Source organism: Hibiscus syriacus, unplaced genomic scaffold, assembly GCF_006381635.1.
Source record: "Hibiscus syriacus cultivar Baekdansim isolate YM2019G1 unplaced genomic scaffold, ASM638163v2 tig00110694_pilon, whole genome shotgun sequence".
Taxonomy (NCBI): Eukaryota; Viridiplantae; Streptophyta; class Magnoliopsida; order Malvales; family Malvaceae; genus Hibiscus; species Hibiscus syriacus.
In genome coordinates, this window is record NW_024062828.1 from 2,130,588 (window position 1) to 2,151,418 (window position 20,831).

A 20,831-nucleotide genomic window follows, 5' to 3' on the forward strand; every position below is an offset into this window, starting at 1 on the left:
GTTTCCCTTGAAATTACTTCTCTTGAAAAACCGTTTATCTCCCTTGAGTTAGTCTCCCTTGAGATTTTTATCTTGAAACACCAAATTATATCACTTGAATTTGTTTCCCTTGAAATTGTTTCTCTTGAAATACCAGTTTGTCTCCCTTGAGACCATTTTGCTTGAAACAACCATTTCCCTTGAGATAGTATCATTTAAGATTGTTTCTCTTGAAACACCAAATTTATCTTCATTGAGATTATTTCCCTTGAAACACTAGCTTGTATCTTTTGAGATAGTTTTCCTTGAAACACCAAATGTATCTCTCTTAAGATAGTTTTCCTTGAAATAAAATTTTATCTCACTAGACATTTATTTATCTTAAAACAAAATTTTATCACACGTGAGATTGTTTCCCTTGAAATTATTTCTCTTGAAAAACCGTTTATCTCCCTTGAGTTAGTCTCCCTTGAGATTTTTATCTTGAAACACCAAATTATATCACTTGAAATTGTTTCCCTTGAAATTATTTCTCTTGAAATACCAGTTTGTCTCCCTTGAGACCATTTCGCTTGAAACAACCATTTCCCTTGAGATAGTATCATTTAAGATTGTTTCTCTTGAAACACCAAATTTATCTTCCTTGAGATTGTTTCCCTTGAAACACTAGCTTGTATCTTTTGAGATAGTTTTCCTTGAAACACCAAATGTATCTCTCTTAAGATAGTTTTCCTTGAAATAAAATTTTATCTCACTAGACATTTATTTATCTTAAAATACAACTTTTGAGATTGTTTTGAATTTTTTGTCTCTCTCGAGACTATTTCTCTTGAAAATTTTATATCATTTGAGATTTTTTTCTAAAAGTACAATCTTTGAAAGTTCTTCATTTCAAACACCAAATTTATCTCCCTTAAGATAGTTTCCCTTGAAACATCATATTTATCTCCTTTGAGATTTATTTGAAATATTATTTTCATGAAAATTGTTTCCCATGAAACAATACATTTAGTTGATTATGTTGGCAATATGACACACTTGTAAAGAGATGGGTCGAGCAAACCAAGTTTAAATGTGTTTAGATTCATTAACAAACGATATTGGTGACTTTTGCAGATCATGAAGAAACAATATCATGGACTAAATCATCAACTTTCCAGATTTGGTATGCATGAAGTGAAAATGAAATAAATCAACTCATATCATGTCTCCATATAGAAGCATTGAAGTGGATCGAAAAATCGCGGTGGAACATATCAACTTTTCAAGTTCATGCAAATAAAGAGCCACTTAAATCGAACAAAAATCAATTATTTTTTGGTCTTTTCTCTACTCTCATTTCATGATAGTGATCAAAGAAGGATAATTGTAATACCCAATTTTTGTCTAGCCTTCAAGCTTATCTAAATAGGCCTTTTTCTTGGGGAATGTTAGAGAGTCCATTCACACTAATTTTGGGGGAACAGAAAGGGTCACCATATAAGAGAATATCTTGGGGGAATCTTTTCATATTGAGTGTGATCTCCTATCAAAGGAAAGGGTTATTGCTAATTGATGTGAGTAGATAATATTAGTTGCTATTTCTTTAAATAAGAAGATCTTGTACTATTTGGGCACATCTTAGCCGTTAATGTAAATAATCTAGACTATTAGATGTTTGGAGGCTCAACTATAAATAATTGCCTTCTCAATCTCATTAGAAACATAAAAAAAAGGAGAAGAGGAGTGAGGAGAAAAATAAGAGAAAATGAGCGAGGAGAAAAAAAATAGAGTCTTTGAAGCCATTGTAATATGTTTAAAAGGAATAAAAGAGAATTCTTTTAAAAGTATTTCTTTGTTTTTTTTTGTTTTTTTTATTTTGTTTGTGTTTTATTATTATGTTCAATCTCGAATTTATTTTTATTTTTTATTTTTAAAAAGAAACTCATCGAGAGAGGAGGCCAATGAACAAGAGGTGAAGATCTTGTTTCGATCTAGCTCACCTCGAGGCTCTCTAAGGAAATCCGTTGGAAGATTATGTTATTTTAACTTTTTTCCTTTTTCTATTAACCTACTTAATTTATGTTTTAAATTTTTTAAAATGATTGTTATTTTCTTTTTATTTAATTAAGTGACCCGATGACTCGATCCGGATCTCTATGAGATTCACTTATTTTTCACACAGGTTCAAAATTTCATTTTAGTTTATTTTAAATTAACCTTTCAATCTTTAGTTCATTTTAACCAATATTTCTTTTTCTTAATTTTGATTTTTGTCGTTTGTTTTTTAATTTAATCAGATTTTTTTTCATTTTTACATGCTTGGTTTCTTAAATTTGAATCGTTTTCTTAACTTGTATATAGTATCTAATTCTTGCGTTTAATTTCCATTTTTTCCCTTTTTTCATTCTTAATTTGCTTGAAACATGTTACTTTCCCTTTTAAATTTATTTTTTTAATTTGCTTTTGGATTCTTAGATTTTCTTTCTTTTTATCAAATATAATTAAAAATTCTTTTTTATTTAGTTACTTTTCAAATCTTTATATTTATGTTTATTTTATATATTTATATTTTCTATGTATGTTTTTTATGTACATTCATTAATTCCAATTAATTTTCTATGTATGTTTTTTTTTTATATTGGTACCCGTAACTTTAACTAGTTAAATCTTGACTTTGTCTCCATAAGTTTACTTGTAATTTTGAGACTTGCCAAAAATTCAGTTTGACCACTCTTAATTCTTTGTGCTTCTCCAAGTCCAACGAACCTCCATTTCCAATCTCCTCTACTCCATTAATTTTTTTCCTCCACAACTGGTACCTTGACGTTAAAGTCCTCACAAGATTATAAATTTCACCTCTTCAATCTCCCTTCAAGCATCTCAGATTATAATTTTTCCTGATCTCCTCTTTCTCATCACCCACTATCTCCATTCCAAGATTCTTGCCCAAATTCAGCGTACGCCTAGCCCCCTTTCTCAGTATTTTCCACCTAGCCAATAACTGTCTGATAGAGAGCTATCTAAGATATCTGACGATCTCTACGCTTTCTTCTTTTTGTTTCCTTGTAACGCCCCATCTCTCTTATTCTTTTCCAGTTCTGAAACTACTTACTCCTTAAGCTGTAGAAGAGAACCATATCCCATGTCTCTTCTATTTTCACCACGCAATTCATGGAAAGCATTCTCAGACCCTTCCACATCGCTATTGGTTCACTAATATTATTACTCGTTGAACCTATTTCCTTAGAATTATTTCGTCTATCCACATTAACAGCCTAATCTAATTTTTTCTTGCCCACCCAACCTCAGTTGGGCTTTTTAATTTCCCGCCTCACCAGCCAATGAACTCGGCATAAAACCCATACTTAGGATATCATCCCTTGCACGAGTTGACAGCTGGACTTCCATAGCCCTCGATATAATAACTAACCTCCCTTGTTTTACCACGCCACTTTTCAGATTAACATATACCCCTTTCTCTGCAATCTCAATCCAACTAGACATTCCTTCAATATCAGCTGACATATTACAATCATTCTGTTTCCCGTTAACTTTAAGCCCCCTGATATTCATTATCTGGGAAATCCTTCATAGGTTCACATCCCAATAATTCAAACTTTCCTAATTGTCTGTCACCTTCTTCATCCCTCGTAATATCTTCATCATTAATGTTACTAAATAAATATAGTCAACAACTAAAGTATATGATTAAAAATTTTCAGTTAATACCTTTTATCTTGTTTTTAAGTTGTGAATTCGATATTTTTTAAGAGTAATTTTTTCTCTCTTATATAGAAATTGTTTAAAAACTAAAATAAATATATGATGCAGAATGAGAGCCGGTAGTCAACTTTAACCGTAAAAGTAATAAAAATATCATTTAATTTTGATTTGTGAGAAGTCAAAATATTTGATTTGTTTTTGTGGTGTAAAACAACATTTTTACTGTTACGCTAACGACACGCCAAATATGCATATTTTTTGTTGTTAGTTGCTAATTTTGCACAAACAGAAAAAACAAATAATTCTTTTGTTAGAAAAGAAAAACGAAAAAACAAAGCATAAACTTGCCTTTGTCCCATTTTCACCAGCTTCTTAGCTTTGGCAATTCATAAGGAAATGTCCCATGGAAGGAACATGAAGATGAAGATCCATTCAAAATGAGACGTTCTGAATCCCACACTATAATTGACCAAACGCAGCTCTCTTTTCTCTCTGAAACAAGAAATCACCTCTCTTCCCTCTTTCGATCTCTCGCTCTTTATATCATAGGATTGAAGAGATGGTTCTTATTACAATGCCTCCTATGCATGAGGCGGCTGTTCTCTCGACTCCCTTGTTATCATCATTCTCCACTGCAAGCAGCTCAAGCAGTGAAGCCGATGACAGCCCGCTCGCCTTGATTCAAGATGTCACAAAATATGAATTCCCATGCAAGTCGCTACGTGTGTTCGAATCGTATAAATCGCTGGCGGTGCTGTCCGAGCATATCGGCTCAGTTTCTTGCTTGGCCATATGTGGTGAATTCATCTTGAGTGCATCACAAGGCAATGATATTATAGTTTGGCAACAGCCTGACTTGAGGCAGTTCACAAAGTTTGGCGAAGGCGAGGGCACTGTCAAGGCGCTTGTTGCCGTCGGCAGCAACGTTTTCACAGCACATCAAGATAGTAGGATCAGAGTTTGGAAGGTGACGAGAAGCTCAGAGAACGTTTTTAAGCTTGTTAACACACTTCCTACTACCAAGGACTACCTAGGGAATTTCATGAAGCAAAGCAATTATGTCGAAACTCAACGCAATCATAAGCATTTATGGATCGAGCACGAGGATACTATATCTTGTTTAGCATTCTATAAAGGGTTGATTTATTCTGGTTCATGGGATAAGACCCTTAAGGTGTGGAGGATATCTGATTTGAAGTGTCTGGAATCAATTGAGGCTCATGATGATGCTATCAACAGCTTGGTAGCTCGTAAGGGAATAGTCTACTCAGCATCAGCCGATGGTAAGATCAAGGCTTGGGGAACACAGGGGAAGACCTCTCATTCTTTGCTGGGGGTTTTGGAGAATCATAAGGATGTTTCAATGAACACGGTCGTCGTTTCCGACAATGGGAAGTGGGTCTACGGAGGAGGTTCGGACGGTTATGTTACGTGTTGGGAAGGGAATGCTGATTCTTTTACTTGGAAATGGGTAGCTGAGAAAAAAGCACACCAGATGGCTGTTATGTGTATGTGCATGGTGGGAGATCTTTTGTTCACTGGCTCAAGTGATAAAACCATTGGTATTTGGAAACGTGGGGCTTATGGTCAACTTTGTAAAGTTGGGGTCATAAATGGCCATGAAGGACCAGTCAAGTGTTTGCAGGTATCACCCTGTACTGTTGGTACTGGTTTCATGCTGTACAGTGGAGGTCTTGACCGATCATTAAGGGTCTGGTGGGTGCCTAAAGATGGGGACACAACAAGAACATAATTAGCACATATCACAAATCTATTGTGTTGTAATGTTTGTGTTAGTAAAAGACTCATTCTTTATTTCATTTGTTTGTAGTGCTTTCAAAATCATTTGGTTTGGTTTTGATTATAGTTGTGAACGTAGGATGAAATTCTTCTTAGTGATGTGTGATCAATTGTGATCCTTTTTATTTGTGAAGTGATATGAAAGAAAGTTTCAAGCAATACATTTTTCTATTTCATGTTCATGATTGAGAATATAGCAGGTTCTATTCATTACAACGAAATAGGTTTTTAGCGGCGATTTTTATTCATATAGCGGAGTTTTTTAGCACCGCTAAAAACAATTGTGGCGAAAAAAATGCACCCAAATGCGCCGTTGAAACCAACGCTGCAAAAGGTGGCAGCACTTTTAGTCTAAAACGTCGCTAATGGCTATGATTTTTAGCGGAGTTTCTTCCATAAACGCCGCTAAAGATTATGACTTTTAGCGGCGTTGTTAAGAAACACCACTATATATATTTTCCTTTTGTGGCGTTTGTAAAAAACCGCCACTAATTGTTGTGACATATAGATGCGTTTGTTCCAAAAAAAAACCCAGGTAAAGGTCATGACATATAGTGGCGTTTTTATAGTAAAACGCCGCTATTGATAATTCTATAATGGCATATTTTGTATAAACGCCATAAATTATCTAAAAGGTTAGTGGCGTTTTATAGTAAAATGCCGCTATTAACAATTTTATAGTGGCATTGTTTGTTTAAATGTCGCAAATTATCTAAAACTTTAGTGGCGTTATTTTTGTAAAACGTCGGTATTGATTATGTAATTAGCGGCTTTTTTATACAAACACCGCTAATTAACACTGGTTTTACAACTATTGATTTCCACTCTTCTGTTACCTAAATTTAAATTTTCAACCTGTACCATTACCCAATACACATGACATCTATAACAACAAACTTTAATTCCATAACAACCAACTTCAAATCCATTATAGTAAATCAAACTTTACATTAACGTAATATGTAATGCAGTTCAACATTGTTAAGTAGAATGAACAAATCATATAATTGAAATAAGACCTAAGATGGTGGACTATGAGGATAATTTTTTCGTATCATCTGCACCATAGCTTCTAGTCGATTTTCAGATTCTTGACATTTCTGTTGATATGTTGCTTCTCTCTCTGCTTCACTCGCCTCATTTTCGGCTTTCATGTTAGCCATTTTTTGATCCATTTCAGCCAACTATTTTTTTAAACGACTAACTTCTAATTGGGAAGACTGAGTCTGTTATGACATGTACTGGATACAAAATATTTAGTGGGAGAAACGAATGATCCTTGACAGCGAACCCGGCCATATCTTTCAGGACCCAAAACGTCATTAATAACTTGATTTTAAATGTCATCCGTATTAATAATACCATGACTTGAAGCCATAGCTTCATACTCCGCCCTTTTATCCCTCAATTTTTCCTAATAATAAAGTAAATAATTATTTCAAATAAGAATGTCATACTATAGTTATAAATATAACACAATTCAAATCCTCTGTCCAATAAATGTACCATAACTTTTGCAGCTTCAACAGTCATATGAGTGTCATCCTTTTTTGTATGTGTCATGTCGAAGAGTTTGATTCATCTAACTTTAGAACCATATGTATTTTCCTACAATGTAGAATAATATAATTAATTTTCGTTAGTATGTACATGGGGCTGTAAATCACTATGTGAATAATCTATAATACCTCATCATTAGTTATACGAGCAAAGCTCTTCGATCCAGCCATGTGAGTAAACTTTTTGTTATTGCCCGTTAGCAACACCAACATTCTCTCGGTCCTACAATTTCAAACAACCACTTATAAAGTCAATATTATAATTCCTTAATATTATTATTGAAAAATACATCATACATGTCCTTTATGTGAACTCCAAAACCTGACTGTATATTCCTATTGATACCTGAGCATTCCAGGTGGGATAGTTTGTAGCTTCTCTTCAAGGTTGAGATCATTCTTGAAGTATTTCTTTTTTAATGAACTCTTGTGGTCTCTCCATCTCTTCCCTAACGCTTGCTTCAAATAATCGTCAGAGACCTCTAAAGAAAATTTCTCATATACATAACATAAGTGTTAAAAGTAAGTATAAATTACTATTGAATTGTTATGGATTATCTATTATAATGACATTATTACCCTAACAAAATCCAAAGCCTTATTTTTGTTACTATTTGGCATATCACACCATGACTCATAATTGATCGGTAAAAGATTAGCATTACGTCCAGCCATGCCTAAGTAACCGGATAGAATACGTGTTTCTAGGTCAATAGGTTGACTGACATCGTTTCTTGAAACTTTCACACGGTGCCCAGGAGGAAGTTGGTATAATTCCTTCAACATTGTACGCCCTCTAGTCTTGTGTGTTCCATCATTTTCAACTATATAAGAAATAATTAAATGTAAGTTTTCAAAATGAACAAACAATTAAAGAAAGTGCCAAACATTACCTTGAATTTCTACGGCTTCTTCAACAGTAATAGGAACTTCCGAAGTGTCAACAACATTCGATTCCTCATTATTTGTTTGTTCATACTCTTGATAAGCTCGAATAATCCATAAATCACTTATTTTTCTCATTGGATGATATCTGTAATAAACAAACAACAATTTTAGTAAGAAAACGGTTTAATTAATGAATATATTGAAGGACAAGATGTTATAAGTTATAATATTACAAATTAATAAATTAAGATATAAAATCTTACTACATTATTATGTTATATCAATTGTCATAAATATCTTCATCAACGTCCTCCTGAACGCATTGAAATTGTGTAGTATTAGTGATAATTTCATCTAAGTTTTGTGCTATAAAATGTAAAGATTCTGATCTTGTTTCAATCTCATCTCTACTTCCATCCCTGATGTTTATCAAGTTTCTGGGGGTATTACGGAGCACAACATACCAACCCTCATCCATTGGATCATGACAGTAAAAATCTTGTTTCACTTGAGAAGAAAATACATATGGTTCATCCATCAATTGTTGACCAGTGTGAATTAATCTAGAGAAATTCACCATTGTAAATCCAAATTTATCTCTTTTTATGTCTCGAGTAGTGTTTACATCAACCCAGTCACACCAAAATAGCACAACATTTCGTTTTCCATAATAATCTAACTCAATAATGTTCGTAAGAATTCCATAATAATCTACATCTCCCTTCAAAGGATGATTGTCCCTACCACTAGCATAACTTGTAGTTGAAGAAGTAACTATTACTCTACAATTTTGTGTCCTCTTTAATATTTTACGAGATTTCGTGTAGAACTTGAACCCATTAATGGGGAAGGCATTATATCTTTTAACAATTCTATTCAGACCTTGAGAAAGCCATTTAATATCTTTACTAACTTCTCTCCCACTCCAAACCTATTACACATGAATGGTGAATTAATTTTCATTGATTTCGATATAAAAAAACAAGACTTATATATTATTTATAACTATGTGAAATGATTTAGTTGCTTACCGTCTGGCCTAACCATTCATGAAAAGTTTTTGTGAATAACTTATATATCTCTCGCTGATGTAATCTTCAGGAGCGTGCACGAGATCTCAAGACTTCTTTAAACTTACTATAAAATATATTATGTCGTTAAAGAATGAAAAATATAAAATATTAAGAATTTTCATTAGGATTGAGTCCGAAAAACTTATGTGCAAAAGGGATCTATTGAATCATGATGGAAAAGAACATATCGGTGTGCTTGTACCCAAGACGTATCATCTAAGTGTGCAAATTTTAACTTTCCCGAGTGGTTCACCATAACTTCTACACAAATAAGTATGAGGTAAGTCATTAGTACTGAACACATCATTTCTATTTGTTCTATTCAATCTTGTTTCAAAATCTTCCAAATATCTAGAGCAAAATGTCATATATTCCTCTGTCAAATACCCTTCACCAATTGATCCTTCCAGATAACGCTTATTACGAAGTAAGACTTCAACTTGCACAAGAACCTATACACAAAACAACATACTATGCAAATATATTTTGTGAAAAGGTATAATCACTAGTTATTTAAAACATATAATTCAATTAACACCTCTCTATAGGGTAAATCCATCGATAGAAAACTGGTCCACTAACTTTTGCTTCGTGAGGAAGATGAATTAGCAGGTGAACCATAATTGTGAATAATGAAGGAGGAAATATCTTCTCCAAGTTGCAAAAAGTCAAGGCAGCTCGATATTGTAGTTTCTCAAGTTTTTCAACCATCAGAACTTTCCCACAGATAGCTTTCATTATATTAGAAAGTTCAATGATACAAGACTCCACCTTACTCGACATGCAATTGCATACAACTACTGGCAGTAAATATTACATTAATAAGTGATAATCATGTGACTTTAAAGAATAGAGTCTTAGATCTTTAACACTGACACATCGAGATATATTTGATGCATACCCATCTGGGACCTTTATATCCTTCAACACCGTGCAAAACACTTCTTTTTCTTTCTTCGAAAGAGTAAAAATAGAAGGTGGCAAGAAATATTTTCCATTAGGATGTAATTGAGGATGAAGATCATGCCGAATTCCCATATCGACTATGTCAAGTCGACTCTATAGATTATCTTTAGATTTTCTGTCGACATTGAGAATGGTCCCGATAATATTCTCACAAATATTCTTCTCAATGTGCATTACATCAAGATTATGTCTCAAAATGCGATCCTTGCAATAAGGCAACTCGAAGAATATACTCCTCTTTTTCCAAATGTCTACCTCATTTGGATCATTCTCTTCATCAGACTCATCATCACTCTTTTGGTCAACATCACAATCATATACATGCTTTGCCTTTTTCTTTGATCGTTTATTCAATGGTTGATTAATCTTTCCATAAGTAAAATTGATATGTTTTAACATGGAGAATATATCAGACCCGGTTGTTTGGTCAGGAGCTTTTTGAAACTCTTCAGTACCATCAAACATATTCTTTTGATTTCTAAATATATGATTATCACTTAACCACCGATGATTTCCCATATAAGAGAACTTATTTCCATTAAACAACCACTTTGAACATGTTTGTGGAGCACAACAAGGACAAGCATAACAACCTTTGGTACTTCATCCAAATAAATTTGTATACGCAGTAAAATCATTAATTCTCCATAATAAAGTTACGTGTAAATTAAAGTTCTCATTCTTCAACACATCATATGTTTCGACCCCTTCCCATAACTTTTTCAACTCTTCAATAAGCAGTTGCATATAAATATCAATATCATTTCTAGGACCTTTCTCGCCAGGGATTATCATGGATAAGATAAAAGATGATTGTTTCATGCAAATCCACGGAGGCAAATTGTATGGAACAAGTATAACAGGCCAAGTACTATATGAGGTACTCATGATTTTGAAAGGATTAAACTCATCAGTTGCAAGATTGAACCTAACATTTCGAGGATCTCTCACAAAACTTGGAAACTTGTTGTCAAATGACATCCAAGCTAAAGAATCCGCAGGATGCCGTAATAATCTGTCATCAGTTATTCCATCATGATGCGACCTCATAGACTCAACAGTCTTGGAGGACATATATAGTCTTTGTAGCCTAGGCATGAGAGGAAAATATCACATAATCTTTACCAGTTTCTTTCTTGATCGTGCTTCAACTTCATCCTCACTCACATTTCTGCGTCCCTAGTCATCTATCTAGATTTTCCGCATACATGACAAGACTCCTGATTTTTTTAGCACCCCAATACAACATACAATCATTCGGAAAACTATGAATTTTCTCATATCCAAGACCCAAATCTTTTATCATTTTCTTCATATCTTTGCATGATTGAGGGATTTTTGTAAAAGGAAACATTTCTTCTAGAAACTCCAACAATTGCGTAAAAGAGTTACCACTCCACCCTTCCAAGCATTTTAAGTGGAAAAGACGAATGTATAAAGATAACTTTGAATATTTTGATCCCTCATGAAGTTGTTCATTCATTCAATTAAGCAACTTGTAAAACTTTGCCACTTTTCCATTTGGCTCTTCAGTACATCGACTTATTCCCATATCAGTGAAATCATTAACATCATTGTCACAATCATTATCTATAACGGATTGATGATGATTGTGCATATTAAATGCATCGCACAACATACCTTCCATGTCATCTTCTCTAATAGATCGATGGTGAGAAGTAGCAGGATAAGTCGAATAACTTGTGGAAGAAGATCTATCATATATAAACTCTCCATGAAATATCCATTTTTTATACCCTGAACAAATCCAAAAACAATTATATGCTCATACACAACTTCATGAATGCGCCAATTAATGTTAGCACACTTCTTACAAGGGCAAAGAATCATATTCTCTTGTCTTGCATTCACAAAAGCTAAATTTAGAAAAGTTTCGACTCCATTTCGATATTCGTCGCGTACCCTTGAGAAATTCATCAAACTCTTATACATTTCGTATTTCTGTAATTTCAATTTCAAATGTTATTTGCTAATATTATAGAGAAAGTTAGAACCTAAACATAAGCATTACATTTAATTCCACAATTGATATTATTATTAAATTGGAAATGAAAAAAAAAACATTGTGGTTACTATGTACATAGGACTAGGGGTCATTCCCTAAAATAATTGTATGGGGTGTTAAATTTAATTTCTAAAATTTTGAAACATTAAAAATATAATTTAATTTATTATCATTATTGTTATAGTTGTATATTTAAAAAATTATAATTTTAATTCTTAAATTTAAAGTTTTTAAAGGACCAAAGTTATATTTATACAATCTATTTTATTTATAGTGTATATTGATATAGTTATGATCTATAATTTATTATCATTATAGTTGTTTATTGGTATAGATATGATCTATAATTTATTTATAAACCTTCTAGCATAAAATGTGTCTATGAAATGGGCGCGCTGCTGAAACAAAGCACCTTGTTCCTAGAGTCCATGAACCCTATATGTTTAAGTGTACCTTTTAAAACTAAGCTCTAAGTGAGAAAAAAGATAAGAGATATCTGAGTGGCCAAAAATCGAGTGTGATTTAATTAAATTATCATTGCACAGTAAAGTGGTTAGTTTGGTTCACTCACATGTAGTTTTTGGTTATTGCCAAGAACAACGAGACGTTTTGCTGGTTAATTAGGGCAAATGAATGGGTCTTCAATCCAGTTCCTCATATTCAGCAAAAAAGGATGAAAAAATAAAGTGAGAACTATGCAGTGGATATAAATGTTTACAAGAAACCATGAGGAGATGATCCACAAGGAAATACAAACATGAAACTCATATAAGAAAAACAACTTTTATGAATTTATGACACTTGTGTTTTGTTAAAAATCAATGAATGTGAAAGTAAGGAATTGGAGATTAATTTGTTGGCTAATAGTGCAATATAAGAATCACAAAGATGATGGAGGTCATAAGAAACAAAACATAGATTAAGTCAGTGACCATAGTTTTAGGGTAAAGATCATCTCGGTAGGTATTATAGAGGATGTAATGGCTTATAAATATACAAGTAAAGAGGACAGGGGATGGTACAGGGTTAATTTTGTAATTATGTACCAGGGTTTCTATTATAAATAGAGATTAACCTAAACCTATGAGATATTGAATAAAATTTCTAGCGCCGCCTAGGCACCAAGGACGTAAGCACATTGCCGAACCTCATTAAAATGCTTGTGTTCTTTCGTTTACTTTGCCCGATTCTTTAACAATTGGTATCAGATATCATGAGCAAAATTCGAAGTTGCGAAATTCGATGGTCAAGGTAACTTCAGATTATGGAAAATGAGGGTGAAGGATCTGTTGGCGCAGCAGGGGATCCTGAAGGCTTTGCGACCTACAAAGCCGGCTTCGATGGAGGAGGAAGATTGGGAAGAATTGCAGCAGCAAGCGGCAGGAACCATACGATTATGTTTTGCGGATGAGGTCATGTATCACGTCATGCATCTGTCGTCTCCAGATGAAATTTGGAAGAAGTTGGAAAGTCAGTTTATGTCCAAATCCTTAACGACAAAACTGTATCTAAAGCAACGGCTGTATGGGCTAAAGATGCAGGACGATCATGATTTGGCGTTACACGTGAATGTCTTCAATCAAATAGTTTCTGATTTGGCTAAGGCTTGATGTGAAAATTGAGGATGAAGACATAGTGATGATTCTGCTGTGTTCATTGCCTCCCTCTTACGAACACATGGTGACTACTCTTACATATGGGAAAGAGACTATCAACGCTGAGGAGATTACTGCAGCCTTGTTGGCTCACAACCAGCAGAATGCAGGGGAAAGCTCTCAAGTCGATAGCTTATATGTCAAGGGTAATGGAGACCATGATCGGAAGCCAGAGAAGGCAGGGTCTGGCAAACGGAATTTCAGATCCAAATATAGGGATAAGAAGACAATTCACTGTTACAAGTGCAAGGAGGCAGGACATATGAAGCGAGACTTTCCGAAGTTGAAAAAAAAGGCTGATGAGAAGCGTGATGATTCATCCAAGTCTGTTGATGTGGTCGAGGATGACAATTCTGATTGCAGTGAGGGTGATATGCTCTCTATTTCAACGACTCAATTGAAGGATGTTTGGATTCTTGATTCTGGATGTTATTATCACATCACGCCAAATAGGGAATGGTTTTCGACATACAGGTCGGTTAATTCTGGTTCTATTTATTTGGGTGATGATCGATGTTGCAATATTGTTGGTATTGGTGAGGTCAGAATTAAGATGTATGATGGCTCTGTTCGGACATTGAGTGGTGTTCAGCATATCCCAGATTTGAAGAAGAATTTGATTTCTTTGGGAACTTTGCACAAGAATGGTTTTATCCCTAAGGCTGATGAGGATAGGGAAACCATTCGGATTGTTAAAGGAGCTTTGATTGTGATGAAAGGAAAGATGACTGCAGGGAATATTTATAGATTGTTAGGGAGTACCGTTGTAGGTGGAGTTTATTTTGTTGAGTCCTGTGATGATACTACCAAACTGTGGCATATGCGTCTTTCTCATCTTAGTGAACGTGGTATGGCTGAATTACATAAAAGAAATCTATTGTATGATGTTAAAAGTTGTAAGCTCGATTTTTGCAAGTATTATGTTCTTGGTAAACAGACTAAAGTTCGTTTCAAGACTACGAAGCACACAACTGAAGAGATTCTTGATTATGTGCATTCTGATGTTTGGGGGCCTTCCATGACATCGTCTTTAGGTGGATCTAGGTATTATGTTACTTTCATTGACGATTTTTCACGGAAAGTTTGGGTGTATTTTTTGAAACAGAAGTCCGACGTTTTTGAGAAGTTAAAGCTGTGGAAAGCTGAGGTAGAAAACCAAACAGGACGAAAAATCAAGTGTTTGCAGTCTAACAATGGTACGGAGTACACAGATACACAATTTCTAAACTTCTGTAAGGAGCACGGGATTAAGAGGCATTTTACAGTGCGCAGGACACCACAATAGAATGGTGTTGCAGAACGGATGAACAAGTCATTGAATGAAAGAGCCAGATGTTTGCGATTGAATGGCGTGTTATCTTATCAATAGATCGCCAAGGGCATCATTGGCTGGGAAAGTTGCAGAAGAGGTATGGACTGGTCATGAAGTTAGTTTTGATTACTTACGGTTTTTTGGTTGTCCTTCTTCTGTGCATGTACCTACTGATGAGAGATCCAAACTTGATGCAAAATCGAATGAGTGCATTTTTTCTGGGTTATAAGAAAGGTGTCAAAGGATTCAAGTTCTGGGACCTAGTTGCGAAGAAAATTGTGATAAGTAGAGATGTTGTTTTTGATGAACAGTCCATGTTGCAGCAGAAGACTGGCACGACAGTGGTGGCTTTCGAGCAGTTTCCAGTTGAGAAAATAGAAACTTCTCAATCGACTTCTGGTGGTTCCGCTACGGATGATTTGCAGGATTATAGTCTCGCCAGAGACAGGGTGAGACGGACGAATATAAAGCCTCCGAACAGATTGGGTTTTGAAGACTTGGTCTCTTTTGCACTTACTGTTAGCAGTGATGATCCGGTTACTTTTCATGATGCAGTTACTAGTCAAGAAAACGACAAGTGGATGGCTCCATGGTTGAGGAGATGGAGTCTTTGAATCACAATCGTACATGGGAGTTAGTTCCTCTTCCTGAGGGTAAGAAGCCGATTGGTTGCAAATGGGTGTATAAGAAGAGACCAACAGTAACAGAAAAAGAGGGGGAGAAGTTCAAGGCTCGCTTGGTAGCAAAGGGTTTTTCACAGCAGAAATGAGTTGATTATGATGAAGTTTTTTCTCCTGTGGTCAGGCACACTTCAATCCGAGCAGTACTTGCATTGGTGGCTAGTTGGGATTTGCATTTAGAGCAGATTGATGTTAAAACTATTTTTTTTGCATGGTGATTTAGAGGAGCAGATCTACATGTGGCAGCCTGAAGGTTTCACTTAACCTGGAAACGAGCATTTAGTTTGCATATTGAAGAAATCTTTGTACGGGTTGAAACAGTCTCTGAGACAGTGGTATAAATGGTTTGACTCCTATATGATCACGATTGACTAGAACCGATGTGAGTATGATTGTTGTGTCTATGTTAAGAGCCTTGATGATGGTTCTTTTTGTGTCTATGTTAAGAGCCTTGATGATGGTTCTTTTATTTTTCTGTTACTGTATGTTGATGATATGTTGATTACTACGAAGAGCATGGATGATGTTATCGGTTTGAAAACCTTATTGAGTCAGGAATTTGATATGAAAGATTTAGGTGCTGGAAAGAAAATTCTTGGAATGGAAATTTACAGGGACAGAGACTCAAGGAAACTGTGGCTATCTCAACGGGGTTATGTTGAGAAAATGCTAGAAAGGTATGGGATGAGCAGCGTAAAACTAGTTAGCACTCCATTGGCGAACCACTTTAAGCTCTCACCAGAACAGTGCCCTAAGACAGATAAGGAAGCTGAAGATATGGTGAAGGTTCCATATTCTAATGTTGTTGGTTGCTTGATGTATGCAATGGTATGTACTCGTCCTGATTTAGCTCTTGTTGTTAGTCAAGTTTGTAAGTACATGTCTAAACCTGGTAAGCAACATTGGGAAGCAGTCAAGTGGATCTTTAGATACTTAAAGGGTACTGTGGGACATGGAATTGTTTTTGGTAGTCAGAGGGATAATCCTTTGGTTGTAGGATATGTGGATTCAGACTATGCAGGTGACTTGGATAATAGAAGATCTACGATAGGGTATGTTTTTACTCTTGGTGGAGGACCTATTTGTTGGAAGTCTACTGTTCAATCTGTTGTGGCACTATCTACAACTGAAGCTGAATACATGGCAGCGGCTGAAGCTGCAAAAGAAGTTTTATGGCTCACTGGTTTAGTGAAGGAGTTGGGTGTTCAGCAAGGTGGAGTTCAGTTGCTTTGCGACAATCAAAGTTCTATTCACTTGGTTATGAATCAGATATATCATGCTAGAACTAAGCATATTGATGTACGTTTTCACAAGATCATAGAGTTGGTTGCATCTGGAGAGGTTTTGTTTCAGAAGGTACATACTGATGAGAATGCCGCTGATATGTTCACCAAGCCAGTTACGACAGACAAGTTCAAGCATTGCTTGGACTTGTTGAATGTTTCGAGTTGTTAAAGAAGTAAGGTAACCCAACCCACATTGAATGTCGCTTAACCCATAGTCAATAAGGAATTGCTGGAAATCTTTCAAAGGACGGGCAGAGGAGCAACCTTTACAATCATTAATGGTGAGGGTTGCGTTAAAGTCCCCAAAGATCCAAGGGCAGTCGATGAAGGAGGAAAATGACCTTAGATGGTTCCAAATGATCTTACACTTAGTGGAATTAGGACTAACGTACACTATAGTAGCTAGGAAAGTGAATTCATGAGAGGGATTGAAGATACAAAAGTGAAGGAATTGTAAGTGGTGGAGGATGATATCGACTTTATTGTCTATGACCAACAAAGGCATATACCTCTAGCAAAACCTTGAGTTTCGATTCTATGAGAATTCGTAAAGCCTATGACCGCTATAACTTTATTAGCTTGATGGCCGCTAACTTTATGTTCCACGAAACTGACAACATTAGGTTTATGGTCTTTAACGAATTGCTTTGCAATAGTAATAAGTTTTCTATCTCAGTCACCTTGGATATTCCAACAAAAGATATTGATCATTAAAAAAAGTGATGGAGGATGGAAACCTATAGCTTATTAAATCATAGGCGAAGCATTGTGCAAAACTGAAGAATTGGTAAAGCCAAGAGACTTGAGCGATTCAGATTCAACTTCCATGGGCAGATGCATGTTGTTAGAAAAAAATTGTCATATTTCATTAAATATTATATGGAATGATCTAATATAATAATAATTTTAATCCCTAATACTTATACATCATGTTAATTTGATCTTAATTTGAAACAATTCAATAAATTTACTCCTTTATATTTAAAATTTTCATTAATTTATTTTTCTTTTTACAATATTGTTGAACTAAAAGAATTCATTGGAGAAAAGCAACACATACGGATGATGGAGGTTCATTAATTTATTTAAAAATTTTCTTTTATGCTATTAACAGCTGAATGAGCAAAACACAGATTAATTCCAATAGTTGAAAACTGAACTACATAGAACTTACATATACCTGGTGAGGGAAAGTCAGTGGTTTTTGTACAAGAGCATGAGGGTTGCCAACATTTGTGAAAATAATCTGCAGATTCAAAAATAAAGCCACGAAACAAATTAACATATGCACGTCAGTTTTGTAACTGAAAATATAATGGCTCAATGTTTTTCGAGCCCAATTCACTAATCACATGCAAAATCATCAGCCATACTTCCCAAAACACCAAAAGTCTAAAATTCGCAGAAACATAAGATCATGTGGAAATTTTATCAAAGGATGATTACCGCCCTGCTAATGGAAATTCAAGGTTAAGTTTTAATGAACAGCATGATGAATGGAATTCTACCAATAAACCCTCTATAAAAAATTGGGATCAAAATGACTCATCATCTGCTAAAACTGGACCAGGGGACCGGGGTTGGAAGCAGCAAGCAACGAATGAAAACTTCAAAATTTCACCGAGTACGGCTTAGTGATGGTTCAATGGCATCTCTGTTGGATCCAAAAGATTATGAACCAAACCCTGAACCCGAGTCACTAGATAACAAGCCTCGCAGCAGCCAAAGCTCCAGTGGAGCATTTAATGTACGGGGTGTTTGGAAGAAAGGAGGAAGTAAGAAACTATTTTCCTAAGAGATACATCCAAAGGGGGGACAAATTTTCTTGGGAGACGATCTAAGTTTTTTTGAAAGTGATCGAGTTTTCAGTAACAGCTGAATGGGAATACACTAGGATAGCTTTGTCCTAAGGCTGTAGTACGGATACTGAAGCGATTTACAAGTTGTTTTCCCACTAGACAACAAAATCCAGCATCACTTAAACATGATTGCGAGGTCAAAATTAAAACACATAAAACCAATGCAGGATTCCACAAGTTTTACTTATTTGTAAGCAATATACATAGATTACTGGAAACTTACACCAATGTTACACATTTGGGTGCATGTTCATACGCATTGATAACAATAACTAGTAAAACGAATTAAATGTTATTAGGACATTTACAGAATGAATGATGGTTAAAAGAAGCTACAACACCAAAATACAAGGCCGAGCTTTGACAGTCAAGACCCATCATCCAGAGACAGAAGGGAACCAAGAGATTTTACAGTATCACACAAAGCTTATTTCGGTTTCATATCTTGTACATGGAATGAAAAATCAACAACGACGAAACCTAATCAAATTCGCACCTTTACAACCCTAACAACTGAGATCAATAAATGAATTTATTACTCTAATATGGAAGGGAAGAAATTGGCGACATACCTGATGGTCGGCAGTTGGTGATTGGACTGGCGACGACGGCGTGAAGCACAGTCGGATTTCTGATAAGAGTTGAAATAAAGAAGAGTGTTCGAATAAAATTAGGGATTTGGATCCCGGTATATTAAAGTAATGCTCAGTAGCAGTGTTTTTTACGTAAACGCCACTAAACTGCAGGTCTATAATGGCGCTTACCGACAAACACCACCTTATACTATTCAATAAAAACGTAGCTAAGAACTAGTATTTGGGATGTGTTTCCTAAAGTAAGAGTCTTTTGCAGTGTTTCATCAAAAACAACCACGAATGTCTATCAAAAACAAATTTTTCCTCAGCACCAAAGTATAATATTTAGCGGCGTTTGGGCTTAAAACGCCACTAAAAAACTAATATTTACCGACATTTGTAAAAAACGCCACTAAAATATGAGTCTTTAGCGGCTTTTGTACAAAAACGCCACTAAAGTATAATATTTAGCTGCATTTATATAAAAACACCACTAAAGTACGAGTATTTACTCGCGTTTGTTCAAAAAACACCACTAAAGTACAATATTTAATGTTGCTTATATCAAAACGGCACTAAAATGCGAGTCTTTAGCGGCGTTTGTACAAAAACGCCACTAAAGTACAATATTTAGTGGCGTTTATATAAAAACACCACTAGCCACTAAAGTACAATATTTGGTGTTATTTATATAAAAACGCCACTACAATATTAGTATTTACCGGCGTTTGTTCAAAAAACGCCGCTAAAAACCCATTTTGATGTAGTGATTGTTTAATGAAAATTTTGAAAAATATCGTTGTACTTTTGTGGGATAAGTAGACATGTTTGTCCTTTATTTGGGACTAATCAAACATAAAGCATTCATTAGGCCTTAAAATTAAGTATTGATTAAAGGGCTAAGATATTTTCTCCTCTAAACCTGAAAAAATAAGGTGTTAAAGAATCAATATAGTAAGGGAAGAGTTGTTTTTATGTCACTATAAAGCAACCAATACTTTCTCGATTTGTGCGTGTCATCCTTATGAAGGGGCCATGGAAATCTTCTCTGTCTCGTTTCAATTTTATTGGATGTATATGATTGAGAAGCTTTTTAACGAGGATCACATGTAAGTTTAGGTATATGATTTAAATCTCTCTAGTAAAATTATTTTGCCAAGCAAAAGAAATAAAGCAACCAATAACCCAAAAGCAGTGAACCGACAATTGCTCGGCTCATACATGTTTATTGATTCTTATCCTGGTAGCCAAATTGACCGCAAAAAGAACACCTTAAAATAGATCCATAGATTCATGGAAAAGGGAAGTAAGATGACATCTAAAGCAACAAAGTAAACAGATGCTATGCTGCCTAACCCAACAATATTCTTTTCTGGACCACAGTTTGGTTGAGTTTGAATTATTATATAGTAAAATAGATATGTAAAAGCAACAGTAAGAAAACTTTGAAGGGATGCAGCCAACCCCT

General features: G+C 34.9%; 1 protein-coding gene and 1 non-coding gene across 2 annotated transcripts; one reads left to right on the forward strand and one right to left on the reverse strand.

The window, feature by feature from the left end:
- The first annotated feature begins 4,212 nt into the window (after positions 1–4,212).
- LOC120138485 (protein JINGUBANG-like) lies at positions 4,213–5,459 on the forward strand. Its single transcript, XM_039153938.1, has one exon. The coding sequence runs from the start codon at positions 4,244–4,246 to the stop codon at positions 5,435–5,437; it is 1,194 nt and encodes a 397-aa protein (XP_039009869.1). The 5' UTR covers positions 4,213–4,243; the 3' UTR covers positions 5,438–5,459.
- Positions 5,460–20,347: 14,888 nt separating this feature from the next.
- LOC120138601 lies at positions 20,348–20,453 on the reverse strand. The gene has a single exon (XR_005517551.1). It is a non-coding gene; the product is annotated as a U6 spliceosomal RNA (small nuclear RNA).
- Positions 20,454–20,831: the final 378 nt, after the last annotated feature.

Coding starts and splice junctions, on each gene's coding strand:
- LOC120138485 (XM_039153938.1), top strand. CDS start 4,244: ATGGTTCTTATTACAATGCCTCCTATGCATGAGGCGGCTGTTCTCTCG.